At 52.0% G+C, this 13116-nt stretch overlaps 6 protein-coding genes across 6 annotated transcripts; 2 read left to right on the plus strand and 4 right to left on the minus strand.

The window, feature by feature from the left end:
- Nucleotide 1: 1 nt before the first annotated feature.
- POX_d05005 (Meiotically protein) lies at nucleotides 2-1756 on the minus strand (the record flags this gene model as incomplete). The annotated part of the gene is made up of 3 exons (XM_050113859.1): nucleotides 2-273; nucleotides 335-1542; nucleotides 1629-1756. The coding sequence occupies 3 exons, from the start codon at nucleotides 1754-1756 to the stop codon at nucleotides 2-4; spliced, it is 1608 nt and encodes a 535-aa protein (XP_049968810.1).
- A 791-nt stretch (nucleotides 1757-2547) lies between these two features.
- Nucleotides 2548-4320, minus strand: POX_d05006 (uncharacterized protein; the record flags this gene model as incomplete). Its single annotated transcript, XM_050113860.1, has 8 exons — nucleotides 2548-2942; nucleotides 3008-3148; nucleotides 3199-3223; nucleotides 3293-3556; nucleotides 3614-3792; nucleotides 3852-4096; nucleotides 4161-4216; nucleotides 4270-4320. The coding sequence occupies 8 exons, from the start codon at nucleotides 4318-4320 to the stop codon at nucleotides 2548-2550; spliced, it is 1356 nt and encodes a 451-aa protein (XP_049968811.1).
- Nucleotides 4321-4507: 187 nt separating this feature from the next.
- Nucleotides 4508-5851, plus strand: POX_d05007 (Postreplication repair E3 ubiquitin-protein ligase rad18; the record flags this gene model as incomplete). The annotated part of the gene is made up of 3 exons (XM_050113861.1): nucleotides 4508-5051; nucleotides 5108-5240; nucleotides 5299-5851. The coding sequence occupies 3 exons, from the start codon at nucleotides 4508-4510 to the stop codon at nucleotides 5849-5851; spliced, it is 1230 nt and encodes a 409-aa protein (XP_049968812.1).
- Nucleotides 5852-5945: 94 nt separating this feature from the next.
- POX_d05008 (uncharacterized protein) lies at nucleotides 5946-7668 on the minus strand (the record flags this gene model as incomplete). The annotated part of the gene is made up of 4 exons (XM_050113862.1): nucleotides 5946-6641; nucleotides 6704-7189; nucleotides 7257-7545; nucleotides 7619-7668. 4 exons carry the CDS (start codon nucleotides 7666-7668, stop codon nucleotides 5946-5948), a joined length of 1521 nt encoding a protein of 506 aa, XP_049968813.1.
- A 708-nt stretch (nucleotides 7669-8376) lies between these two features.
- On the minus strand, nucleotides 8377-10663 carry POX_d05009 (uncharacterized protein; the record flags this gene model as incomplete). The annotated part of the gene is made up of 2 exons (XM_050113863.1): nucleotides 8377-9536; nucleotides 9586-10663. The coding sequence occupies 2 exons, from the start codon at nucleotides 10661-10663 to the stop codon at nucleotides 8377-8379; spliced, it is 2238 nt and encodes a 745-aa protein (XP_049968814.1).
- Nucleotides 10664-11334: 671 nt separating this feature from the next.
- POX_d05010 (uncharacterized protein) lies at nucleotides 11335-13040 on the plus strand (the record flags this gene model as incomplete). Its single annotated transcript, XM_050113864.1, has 3 exons — nucleotides 11335-12133; nucleotides 12189-12734; nucleotides 12799-13040. 3 exons carry the CDS (start codon nucleotides 11335-11337, stop codon nucleotides 13038-13040), a joined length of 1587 nt encoding a protein of 528 aa, XP_049968815.1.
- Between the last annotated feature and the right edge of the window lie 76 nt (nucleotides 13041-13116).

Genomic DNA, 13116 nt, shown 5'->3' on the forward strand with positions numbered 1-13116 from the left:
CTCAGTCAATTTCATACGCCCGAGCGTGCTCCCCAAAGATCAAATGGGGCCGCTCTTTCGCAATCTTCAAAATGGTCTGTGCAAAGACAGAATTGGCCCAGGCAAACCACGGGCGGGTGTATGACTCAATTTTGTTCACGTTGATCGACTCATGAACCAAGCCCAGCAAGCTGGAGTTGCGTACTAAATTGATCGAGTTAAGGATTTCCGTATCATTGTCGGAAGTCATGGCTTGCATGAGAAGCGACATTGGCCAAGCATTTTGAAGTCCAACTAAGCCAGCCACAATCAGTAAAAATGCTTCCTGTAATCTCCAATATCATCCCAAACTTACTGTGTGGACCACCAATTCCATGGAAATCAGATCCCTCCAAATAATATGGGTTGCCGTTCTTCTCGGTGATCATTCTGCGGGTATTCTGGTATGTCGAATCATTCTTGTTCAGGAAGCCGAGGTAGGGAAGGGAGAGGAGGGAGGGTATATTGGCGTCGTCCATCAGGGTGCGAGACCCGTAGCCATCAACCTCGAATGCATAGACATGGCCGTACTTGGGATGTTCGACAATGCCGTTGTCTTTCACCGACTTGGCCAATCTGCGACCGCGTTGGTCCAACTTTTGGGCCAGATCTTTTCGACCCCCGGCAGCTTTGATCACCTTGGCCGTCTTTTGCAGTTGCACGGACATCATTGCATTCGGGGGGATGAAATATCCGAAGATCGTTGCGTCGTCGCTTGGCCGGAAGGCACTGCGAATGAGGCCTGTGCCGCTGTTGAGGGGATTTCCGATGCCTCTCAAATTCAGCGTCTCGGTTCCAATGGTGGTATCTCGCTGGAATGTGTACTGGTTGGTGACGAACTGGTTGTGCGCGTTGAATGTGGGCTGTGACTGAGCATCGAGAACGTCAAGGACGGACTGTAGTGCTTGGTACCAACGATCGGTTAAGAACTCTGTCGACCCGGTCTTCTCATGGAACTCTGTGCCAAGCAAGAGGAAATGCGCCAACGAATCCAGTTCATATTTGCACTCAAATACAAACGATTTATCGTATGATGGACGAACAGTGTCCTTATGATTGTTCTTCTCCGGCTGAATGCCACTAGCAGAAGGTGGCTGGAAAGCATTGCAATATGGTGACTGAATCACAAACTCAGCCTGAGTATTGATTGCGCCCAGAATGAGATTGTATATGCTGCGATCTTTCCGAGCGAGAGCCTGGTAATTAGTCAGCTGGTTGGTCGAGTCGCGTAGCCATTCAGCGTTAATATCGCCTGTGACAATGAACGTCTGCAGGCCAGTCCACTGCGCAGCGTCCTGCTTGCTTTGCTGCTGCGAAGCCACCGCGGTTTCGTTCTGATGCCATCTGATGGTTGTGTCCAGAGTGTTTGGAAAAGCATTGCGGAACAACTGCGCCAGATCCTTATCCACTAGACGCGAGGTCACATCCTCGATCACCTTTTCGACAGCTGCCGACGAAAAGGTACGACATGCAGGATCTGGGCGCTGGTAGGGGAGATTGAGAGGACCTCCGCTGTATGGGGCACTGACGAGGGATCAGTACCGATGTAAGGCTTTCACGAACAATCCAGACGCTGCCTTCCGATGAAAATAGGGCAGGATATTACGTACTGCGGTGTCGAGGCATAAGAAGTGTAATCGGGACACTCTCGTCGAAGGACAACAGGGTTGTCGCGATTTGGCAAAGCATTAGCCTTCGAGACTAACAAGCCCCCGAGCAGCCACGTTGACAGCGGCATTTTTTATGGTTTATCGAAAGACCCACGGCGGACTTCAAGGTCACAGCGAAGGGCGGGATCGTGTGGGGATAAATACATGGAGAACCAGCGGCCGTCCTCTGGCCCCCAATCCTCACCAGCCCAGGGCGCATTCCTCGCGCGGGGACAGGGGGCCTAACCCGTTGATTATGGGGTAACTGCGGGCCCTCTCGGCCGAGGGTCCTGGCGGCCATGCTGAACAGCCTGCTTTCGCTTGACAGCCAAATGGCACCGCTGGGGACAGCGATCTACACGATAGCTGCAGTCTGGCGATGCCCTTTGGTGCCAATTCGGAGGAAATGCAGGTTGGGGAACATCGTCCATGCACAGAGTTGGAACCTGGCTATTCGGTGCTGTCGATCGATGCAGAATGAGACCAGTTGGACACCTTCGATGGTTGCACCGTCCCCGCGGAGTGCGACAAAGCGATCGGCGCTTGTTTACCTGAAATGGAGCCACGCCACATCCTGCAAGTTACTCCCCACTAAATTGAGGTTGCACAGAATCTTCAGTAAAAGGGCCCTAATATGCGTGAGATGTGTGTAGTGGGTAGTTAGCCGGACAACTACTGAGGCTGAAGACTTGAAGAGGCAGGGTTGAAAATGGAAGATCTCGGTTGTCATGATGGACGGTCCAAAAAGCCACCGCTGGATGGTCACGTTTTCCATCCTCTACCCGCCAATGTATTTTCTTTTTGTTCGAGACAAACCCACGAGCGGTCGAGACCAACGCGCTTGTACCTCGTATCAGGGATGACAGTGCTGATGATACAACTACTTCTTTCCAAAGAATGACATGATGTTGCCCTGGCCAGTGGGCTTACCACCCTTGGCCTTAACCACGTTGACCGCAGGTTTCTTTGGGGGCGGCGCCGGCTCATCTTCGGAGAAAGACTCCCACGTTGCTTCTTCGCGGGTGACTGCGATGGAACGTGAGCTGATATTCCTCCCGAGGATACGACCGGTGTCGATGGGAAAGTACTGACCTAGATAACCCTCTTCATCCTTAATTGTCTTCTTCTTCATTACCTGCCGCCTGCCACGTCGGCGCCCGCCTTGTACTGTAACCTCCTCTTTCAGTTCAGCCGGCTTTGATGGAGGTGGTGGAGCCTGCTCGACTGGTGTCGGTTCTCGTTGAGGCTCCTCGTCGGCATCGGCCATTTCCTCGTCTACATTGGGATGAGCAGCTGGCTACTAGACTGCCTCGCGTAATATGTGGCATCGAGACTCTTACCATCCGCATCCTCTTCCTCCATCATCTTCTTTAGCTTCTCCTCGCGTTCCTTCTTCGTCTCACGGTTGGCTGCAGACGCTTTCTCGCCGCTGTCGGGGAACAGCTCCTCGGGTTCGTCTTCGGAAGCATCGTCCAGCATAGCTAGGCCATGTCAGCGGATGCACTTTGAAACCACGACAACACCAACTTACCATCATTGGCATCGCTCTGCGTAGTCTGCTTCTCAAAAATTAGTCTCGTGGTTTTAAAAATCACATCACAATATTTCTGGCACTGTTAACGTACCGAATCAGCTTGTTTGGGCTTGGGGGGCTTCGTCTTTGCGAAGGAACTAAAGAGATTGCCCTTCCCACGTTTAGAAGCGACAGGTTTGCTGGACGATTTGACAGACGATTGGGAATCACTTGTCGGTTGAGACTCCTCTGGCTTGCTTTCTGTCTTCACTGCGGGTTCCTTGCTCGGCAGGGATCGCTTAGCCGGCACCGTCGATTCGGGCTTGGCCGAAGATACCGTCGTAGTGGCTGGTGGAGGACGAGGGCCGGTTCTCCGCTATCCGAAGGGTCAGTTCAGGGCACAAGCGAAGAAATATCGATGTGTTCAATTGACCTTGACATTGCGGTTTTGGATCATGCCCCACTGCTGTCCACATTCTAAGGGATCATCTTGAATATGCGCCAGTGCCAACTCTCGGCACACAGCAGTCAAAGTATTGAGATCTTGCAAGGGAGCTGGTTGCACACTGTACACGTGGATTGATGAGATAGACTGAAATGTTGTTTTGGCAGCTGTTTGGGCGGTTGGCTATCAGCGGTATCCTGCTCAAATCTCCGCTGATTCCGCGTACCTTCGAGATCCTCCTCACGCGCTAGTATGATGGAGGCGACTCGAACCGATTCCAAAGCACTGTCTTGATTCGGCATAGAGCTGGGAAGGTAAGGACTGCTCTGCATGACCTCATCCTCGTCGCTCGCGTGGCCGTTCGTTGCTGGAGGCTCCTCCGCGGGCTTCTGAATGCCGGAGATAAGGTAGGTCGCGTGGACACTCTGTGGTCTTTTGGCATTTTCATTTCGATGAAACTCGTACAAGATCCTATGTGCTTTGTATCAGTATCTCGGAATGTTTTTTTCAATCCTGGACAAGACAAGAGTCGCACTGCTTAGCTCGATTTGCGTGGACCTTGAGCGAACGGCTCAGTGATCGATAAGTGACCTGGAACTGATCAGTCACGTCAGAAGAAGAAGTGCCTTGATGTGTCATCTCACAGTCTGTCGCTCATTCAGCACATTTTCAGCCAGATAAACTTTGCAATCCATGGTGTTTGCAACTGGCTAAGCTCGACAGCTTCTGGTGAACTACACGACTCGCTTGACGCGTGCTCAGGAACCACTTTACGCGTATCAGTCAGCGGGTCTTGGCGCTTCTCCTACGCTGGAATCTCCACCTCCCGGCGGCGCCTTCTCCGTTGAATACCGCAAGGGTCGGTCAGCTTGAAACTTGACAATGGAGCCCTCATTCGACCTCCCCGATTCTACCGACTGGTTGGGCACGCCATTGTCGCTACTAGCGCCTCTTGAGTCCTCACTTCGCTGTCAAGTCTGCAAGGACTTCTTCGACACCCCGGTCATTACCTCTTGCAGCCATACTTTTTGCTCCCTTTGCATTCGACGGTGCCTGAGTACCGAGGGAAGATGTCCGACATGTCGGTCGGGGGACCAGGAGCTCAAGCTTCGCCGGAACTGGCTCGTGCAGGAAATTCTAGAAGCGTTTAAGAACGCCAGGGAGAGTGCGCTCACGCTCGCCAGAAAGGAAGCCGCGCGAATCGTAGCCGAGAAGGCTGGAGGTTCTGAACCACTTTCCAAAAAGCGAAGACTACGTGACAATTGCGAAGCTCAAGCGATTGATGATGGTGAGGGGGAATCTGGCCGTGTCCGCACGAGGTCGCAAACACAGGTTGTACGGGCGCCAGCAGGTGGACACGACGATGGACAAGCCTCGGGGTCGGTTGAAGTGATTGAGGACAGTCAAGACGAAGAGTTTGTGCCTGGTAAATAGCGGCATCTCCACTTCAATTTAATACGCAGGCGACTAACAATTTCACAGAAGATGGTATGGTTGCGTGTCCAATTTGCGGCCGCAGGATGAAGAACGAGGCTGTTTTCGAGCACTTGGACAGCTGTACTGGAGATTCTGGATCTGTCGCAAATTCAGTGCGAAAGCCTCAATCATCATTCGGGTAGGTTGTGATAAGTCAGAACGAGCGTGTTTTTTCTGTCTAATCTGGTACTATATAGACCTCTACAGACCCAAATGCAAGGGCCGATGCCACCCGCAAAGACACTTGAGAGACTCCCAGCGATAAACTATTCTCTCCTCAAGGATATTCAGTTGCGAAAGAAATTCCGTGATCTGGGGATACCGGACTGGGGTCCCCGGCAGCTCCTGCAAAGACGTCATACCGAGTGGATGAATTTGTGGAATGCGAATTGCGACTCTTCGGTCCCAAAAAGCAAGAGAGACCTGTTGCGCGAGCTTGACGTCTGGGAGAGGACTCAGGGTGGGTTTGCGCCACATCAGTCGTCACTGGGGCCAAGTACTGCTGTAATGGCCAAAGATTTTAATACAGCCCAGTGGTCAGTGAGCCACGACACGGACTTCAAACGTTTGATTGAAAACGCCCGCAAGAGGAGTGACGCCCAAATACGATCAACCATCCCTGGTGCAGCACAAGTCTCCGGGTCAAGCGATACGCCAGTAGACCACCCTGCTCGTCCAGCAGCTGAAATTGAGGCAGACCTTCCGCCGGAAAATAAAATGGATCCAAACGTTCCAAATGATATGCTTTAACGATTCCCTTCTTGCGATAACAGGAACCGAGCGATCAACACAGCTGAAGAGCAGGAGATGTGTGATGCACGATCGTAGTCTTTGCATTTGCTCCCTAGTTGGCAGGCAACGGCCGGTCCTCCATCGTCATGTTGGAAAGTCTGTCAATGCTCTGAGCCAATTGACTGTCCACATTTTTCGCAGTTTGCGACTCGCGTGCCGCGTCGTCTGAAGCCTGCTTGAGACTATCCAACTCGGCCAACCTCTTCTGTATAGCTTCGGCTTCCTTCTTTTCCTTTGCCTCGAGGTCGCTCTTCTCCATGGCCTCGAGTTCATCATCAATCTCGCTCTCGTCGAAGACGGGTCCAGCCTCATTCATGATGCTTCCGACCTCATCCACCTTAGACATCTCTTCACGCAGCTTATCCATCACGTCTTCGACACGCTCAGCGCCGCCAATCTGCGCATGCAAACCGCGCAGAACGCCTGTGCTGGCTTCCATGGCCTGCACAATTTCAACCTGACCGGTTGCCTGTTCAATCTTCGCGTACACTTCCTCCAGCTGGACCAGCGTGTTCAGGCGTTGTTGAAGATTATGCTCGACCATCTTCTTCGACTTAACGGCCGAAAGCGCCGAAATGCGATTCTTGTTCGCCAACGCCGTCCTCGCAGATGCCGTCAATTCCGTAACTTTGTCTTCGAGGGTCTTCACCTGCTTCGACAATGTCGATACGAGCGTCTTGATGGAAGCAATGGTCTTGTCTTGTGGCGTGATCTCTGCCGTCTTGTCCTTCGGCTTAAACTTTATAGTCTTTTTGGATACCAATTAGCACTGTTGAAATCGATTTCGAAATGTATATAGCATGTGCATACCTTGCCATCGTATGCAATAGCATTGCTGTCGCGAGACAGATAAATCAGAAGAACATCAAAATCAGAGTCGGACAATTCAGTTGCATCGTGCAAGATTGAGGCGAATTCTTCAACGAAGCTCTCCTTGGAGTAGATCAAATCAAGCGGCGAAGCGCTGTTCCCAGTCGCCTTTTTCACAACCAGCTCTGCAGCTTCCTGGATGGTTGAAGGGGTCAGCGCCGAAAGTATTGTGGGCAGGACCTTGCTTGGAAAGGCACGAACCTGCAAATTCTCCACGAGAACCAATTCTTGTACCTGCATTTTCGGAGCGGTCTCGCCATCGGTCCCGATGACAATTCCTTTCAACTGTCGCACACCCCCGCTCATCACGCTCCAAGGACTTAATGCGCCGGGATCAATCAGCTTCCACTGAGCCTTCTGCAGACTAGACCCACTAGTCTTGTACAGCGGTAAAGGTATCATGGTACGTTTCCTCATCGCCTCATCCTTTTAGCTGGTCAGCGGCTTTCCTTCTCAATAACATAAACCTCGGATGGTGTGTCATATAACATACAAAAACGGCACCCAAGGCAACTGGCCTTCCCCACTCAGCCAGCTCCAGATCTCGCAATAGAGATTCATCGGTGCGAAGAACCAAGTGATCCGTTTTCTTGCGACTTCCTGTCACGTCGTTGGTGTCTTTGATAGATCCTGACTGGACACGCACACCCCGCGAGGATGTGTATCCACGCTTGGCGGCTCTGATCAACGCCTGTTCCCAAGCTGCGATGTTGACTGCATAGCCGTCGGGATTTGTCTTCTTCTGAAGAGTGAAATCAGAGTACAATGAGGGAAGACGATTTCTGTCAACGCGTGAGTGGGTTGATGCCAGATTCGCAGTTGGACTAGAATGCTAGACCTGATGGGTATAAGTACCTTCGAAATGCATCCTCATAGTGCAGAATATAATTCAATAATTCACTCATGCTTGAGTGGTTGGTACAGCACACTTAAGTTCCCCGAGCACGTCCACAACTTGGTGCTTTATACACAATAATGCAACTAAGTCGCTGATTCTTAATACTCGATTCTCTCCGGCCAAGTGTGGTCGTCAACTGCTGCGGTTGCCCGAGATACTGATGATCCGGGCCCGCATGTTGCGTGGAGAGAGCAGCTTTATCGATAAAGCCACGTGATCATGGAGTATCGCCGACCTTGTTTCAGCAACAGGTCATCCATGTAAATAGTCTCTATTTCGATTGACAAAGTCACAGGGATCTCCGGAGCCATCTAGAACTTGGTTTTCATTATGGAACAAGGCTCAAAGACCTTGACGGGAAATGCTTGGGCTAATGGTATTAGTATTACTTAGAGTTTGGCGATGCGTGGTGTACTACGTGGGCGCCGTAAAGAGGTCGGGATCTTTACTTACGGTCATGTCTAGCTTCTACTTCACGAGTCCTGTGACAGAAGTAGGACGGGCCCTACTCTTCATCCGTCCCCGGGCATCCTGTATGTGTTCTACCGCTTCTGTTTGTTACCGAAGCCATCTCCAAATAGCAGACACGGACGGACTCTGGTAGAGGAAACGGTCATGGCCAAATGAGAAATAAGATGACTGACATCCGAACATCCAAAGCTCGTCTTTGTCTATATATGCCATGATAAGAACCAAGCGGTGCAAACAAAAAAAATTATGCTCGTTCAAAGTCATCATTAGGTTGGTCATCTGGCTCTCTCGGACCGCCACCTGTGAGGTGCCCAGCATCCAGGGGGGAGGGGATGCCCATGAGCGAACGCCGGTGCTTGCGTTTATCCAGCTTCTCGCTGAATTCCTCAGTGCTCACTGCGCTCTCGGTCGCTGGTCCGTCCTCGCTGGCAAAACCTCGCGTGTGAAGGTACTCGCTAGTGACAGCGCGGCGCAAGTTGTCGACGAAGCTTTGCATTTCCGGCATTGGAAAGACACCGTCGACCTCCAGCACATCAGCATACAGGCGTTCGGCTTCTTCCAGACACGCGGAAGCGAGGGTGGGCCGGCCAGCCTGCAGCCACTGATCAGCAGCCAGAAGACTCCACATCCCGGCCTTCCTCCGACGTGCTCCCCATTTCGCCCCGCCAACTGGTGTCTTCGAAGCATAGCACGCGGCGACTCGCTCCATGAAGAGAATTTGGCCAACGGAGCCGACCAAGCCAAAGTCCATGACCCGCATGGCCCATCTGGCAGCACTTTCAGTCGCCGACCCACCCCGAGACTTGAGCAGCTCCACAGCCAAAGCTAAGCACCGCAACGCATGCGTTGCATCGGAGCAGCGTGTGAGATAAGAGTAACACGCCGTTTCGAACATTTGATCGATGCTCTCCAGCTTGATTTTGGCGGACATGGCCAGCGGGTTCAAAAGCGTGCTGACGGCACACATTTCGTGGGCGCCCGCGTGATACTTCCACGCTTTGTCGTTCCCATAGTCCGAGCGTATCATTTCATACGTGGACGAGGCCAACTTCCAGTCACGAAGCATGAATGCGAAGTCGGCCATTTTTCGAAGAATTGCCTCCGGTGTTTCTTGACGGTAGAAGTTGCGTTCAGTGTCGTAGTTGCCGCTGTTTCCACCGCTCGATCCACCTACTCCAGATCGTGAACTGGACCCGAAACCGGTCCATCTTTTCGAGATTGACATGAAACGCCCACTGATTCCGCGCCTGCGAGAGGCGACCTGATCGTTCCAAACTGTCACCCGATTCTCCATGAAAGGTATCACGGATTGGACTGTGAGCTCTCGAATGAATGATTTGATCGCAGACACATCAGAGTCGAAGATGTAGCGAGTTCCATCGGTCCCAAAGTCAACCAGCGTCTCTATAATGGTGTTAGAAATGCATTGTATCTGGCATTTGTGAGTACTCACCAGCTTCTCCAACACCCGACAAGTGTTCCTGGGGAGACAGCCATTCGCAGGGTGGCACTTGCATGCTATCGTCATCGGTCACTACGCACTGACTGCTTCGTAGTCGAAGGAGATGGCAATGCAGCCCAAAATGACGCTTCATTTGATCGTACAACTTTGTTGATTCTGTGATGTCGTCGCGTTCTTCGTCGTGTACTAATACGTAGTACCGCAGATATTCTTGATGCACCCAGTCTGGCAAGCGCTGTTCACCGGTGTTGGTTTCAGCATAAAGCCGTCGAAGAGTCTCCAAAGGAGCCTTATTGCGAGAACTGATGGCAATGACGCTTGCAACGGGGTGTCCAAATGTTTCATGGGGGGATGCAGTTGTTGAAGAAAGCAGCTGCCTCAGGAAAAGCTTGGACAAGGGTGTGGTTGCTGGAAAGCCCAGAACCTCCTTGCCGGGCACTTGCGTTCCAGACGATCCATCAGAGACACTGAGTTGTTTCTCCAAAACCTCCTCGATCTGGGCCAACGGCGAATCTCTTCCAGGGCCTTGACTGGCAGATGCTCGGCCCAGGTCCTTGAGATCGACAAATCGCACCCCAAAATCCTCCCATCCACGACTCGCTCCGACACTGTCCCGAATGATTACCTTGCCCGTCACGGTTTCCCCAAAGGGTCGAAGCAGGTCCCAGAAGCCTCCTTTAAACCCCTTATTCTTGACGAGCTCGTCTGTATCTTCGGATGCATAAATGGCAACGGTTGGTGAAAAGGCCCGGATAATCGATGATCTGACATCTTCCGAACCATCGAATCGACCGTCAAAGGGCGAACCAAATGATGATCGCGCTAATTGTGGCGTGGAAGATCGGACCGACCGGGCTTGAGGTGATGCTGAGCGTATAGGCAACTCTGCGGTCGTAGCGGCTATTGATGGCGATGGCGAGGAGACCGAGCGAGACTCCGCTAGCTCGGCATCTATGGACACATTGGAATCTTGTTCACCAGGGTACCGGGGCTTCGATGCGTTGCGCCCTGCGCCGGGGGAAAACGACGGCGGGGGTTTCACCGGAGTGACATCTCCAGGCGATGTCATGGACAATTCTTGTGCTTAATCCAGACTTATAGAGAGCTACTGACAAGCCGCGACGGCAGCAGCAAGCTAGATCTCGCTTGTGTGTAGTGATTGTCGGAGCGAGCGGGCGGGGGAGACAAAGGCCTTTCAGAGGTAGACTTGAATGAATCTCACGCTGATTCCTTTCACCGAAGGCATAAATTGAAGAAATTCTCGAGGGCAAGATAGGCCTCTGGCGCGTGAATAAACGCTGTAGGTTGTGAACGGTTGATTTTAGGAGCTCCGTAGCCTGGGCGCATTGGCAGAAATGCGGGCGGGTGGTTGGTGATGCTACCAATACCACGTGAGATTCAATCTTATCGGCGATCAGTAACTGTTTGACTCACCTTTTTTTTTAATTTCCCTCCGTTTTATAATTTCTTCGTCGGCGGATTTTGATGCCTAGATTTCACGCATCACGCCTTCTGCTGAATGCCAGCCGCTCCCTGCCTTTGAACAAGCCGCCTGTCCGTGTCCTTGCGGTTCCAACACAACAGTGCCTTCCGCGGAGCTTCTCCTACCTGCCCCTCCAAGGATACCGACGCACCAGCCGGCCCATGAATGGGCGCGAAACGATTTCGCATTCTCCCGAGCGCCCAGCTAAAAGAAGACGTGTCTCTACCTCGCTTGAGCGGGGCCAAGACTGCGAAAAAATGGACGTCTCCCAGTCGAAGATCGAGCTGACTCCGCTCGAAACTACACTACGGACCCTCTTGCTCGACGTCGCTGCTCATATCCAAAAGGAAGGAATAAGTGAGGAGGGAAGCGATGTCAAGAAACACCCCGAGACTGTTCTGCGCTTCACAGGTGGCTGGGTTCGAGACAAGCTCCTCGGTGTTAACAGCCATGACATTGACGTGGGAATCAGCAGCATGACTGGCTATCAGTTTGGGATAGCATTGAAAGACTATCTCGACCAGCCAGAAAATCTCGAAAAATATAGACAGAGCCTCCCTGACAAGGAAGTGAGCGATGCGATTGTCAGTCTGCATAAAATTGACGCCAACCCGGAGAAGTCAAAGCACCTGGAGACCGTCACAACGAAGATCTTTGGGCTGGACATCGACTTGGTCAACCTGCGCAAGGAAACATATTCGGAAGACAGTCGCAATCCACAAATGGAGTTTGGGACAGCGGAGGAGGACGCTCTACGCCGCGACGCCACTATCAACGCGCTCTTCTACAATCTCAACGAGGCGAAATTGGAGGATTTGACAAAACGCGGCCTTGACGACATGAAGCAGCAAATCATTCGCACGCCGCTTGAGCCCTATCAGACATTCAAGGATGATCCTCTTCGTGTTCTGCGACTCATTCGATTCGCAAGCAGGCTCGGGTATACAATTGAAAAGGAAACAGAAGCGGCCATGCAGAACGAGGACATTAGCGCTGCACTTAAACTCAAAATTAGCAAGGAGCGTGTTCTTGCTGAATTGGATAAGATGCTTCATGGTAAGCGCGCTTGATCCTCGCCAACCGAGTGCCAGCTTTTGCTTACTTGCCATAGGCCCGGATCCTCGTGGTGCATTGCACATCATTGACCGACTCGGCCTGTATCCCACAATATTTGCCAACCATCAGGACGATGTCTCAGTAGACACGTCTACATGGCCCTTGGCGTACAACACCCTCGCACGAATTTTCAATCCCTCAGACACTGAAGAATCTCTAAAACGCATTCGGCGGATACTCTTGGAAGATCCATCAACTCACTCGAGCGCTTGGATGATTGCTGCATTCGCCCCATGGACTTCCGTGCCCAGCCGTAGCCAAGGGAAGGAAAAGAGACCGCCACCCCTGCGTCCTGTTGAAGTGGGCAGAGATAGCCTCAAAGCCGATAACAAGACTCTATTCATTCTGCGGGATGCGACGGCTCACTTTGAAGATATCATTGCGTGCAAAAACTCGCTTCTGCAGGGCACTATACAGGCCCCGGCTGCTGAAATTCGGCAACAAATTGGTCTGCGCATCCGCTCCTGGGGCAAAGAATGGAGGCTCTGTGTCTTATTGGCCATTCTACAAGAAGTGATGCGAGGGCGCGATCTCTCTCCAGGTAAGCAAAGCATTTCCGAAGCCTGGATATCTGATATTCACAGGACTGACCCTATCCTGCGCAGTGGCCGAAGAATACGACCGTTTCTTAGCATATGTTGTAGAAAAGGATTTAGAGGCGGTCTGCGAATTAAAACCGATCGTCAACGGTTTAGAGATTATGCAGCATTTGGGGGCCAAAAAAGGACCATGGATGAGCAAAGCCACTGGATTTGTGGTCGAATGGCAGCTTCTGCATCCTGAGATCACCGATAAAGCCGTGGTGCTGGAGGAGATCTCGATGCGCCGCGCAGAGTTGGGATTGTAGACTAAGGCGGAGAGAGTGCCAAAGAAGAAAATCAAAAATCAAAAGTTTCGTCAGGCCAACGGAAGCCTAGGATCAA

This window comes from Penicillium oxalicum, chromosome IV (assembly GCF_001723175.1).
Source record: "Penicillium oxalicum strain HP7-1 chromosome IV, whole genome shotgun sequence".
Lineage (NCBI taxonomy): Eukaryota > Fungi > Ascomycota > Eurotiomycetes > Eurotiales > Aspergillaceae > Penicillium > Penicillium oxalicum.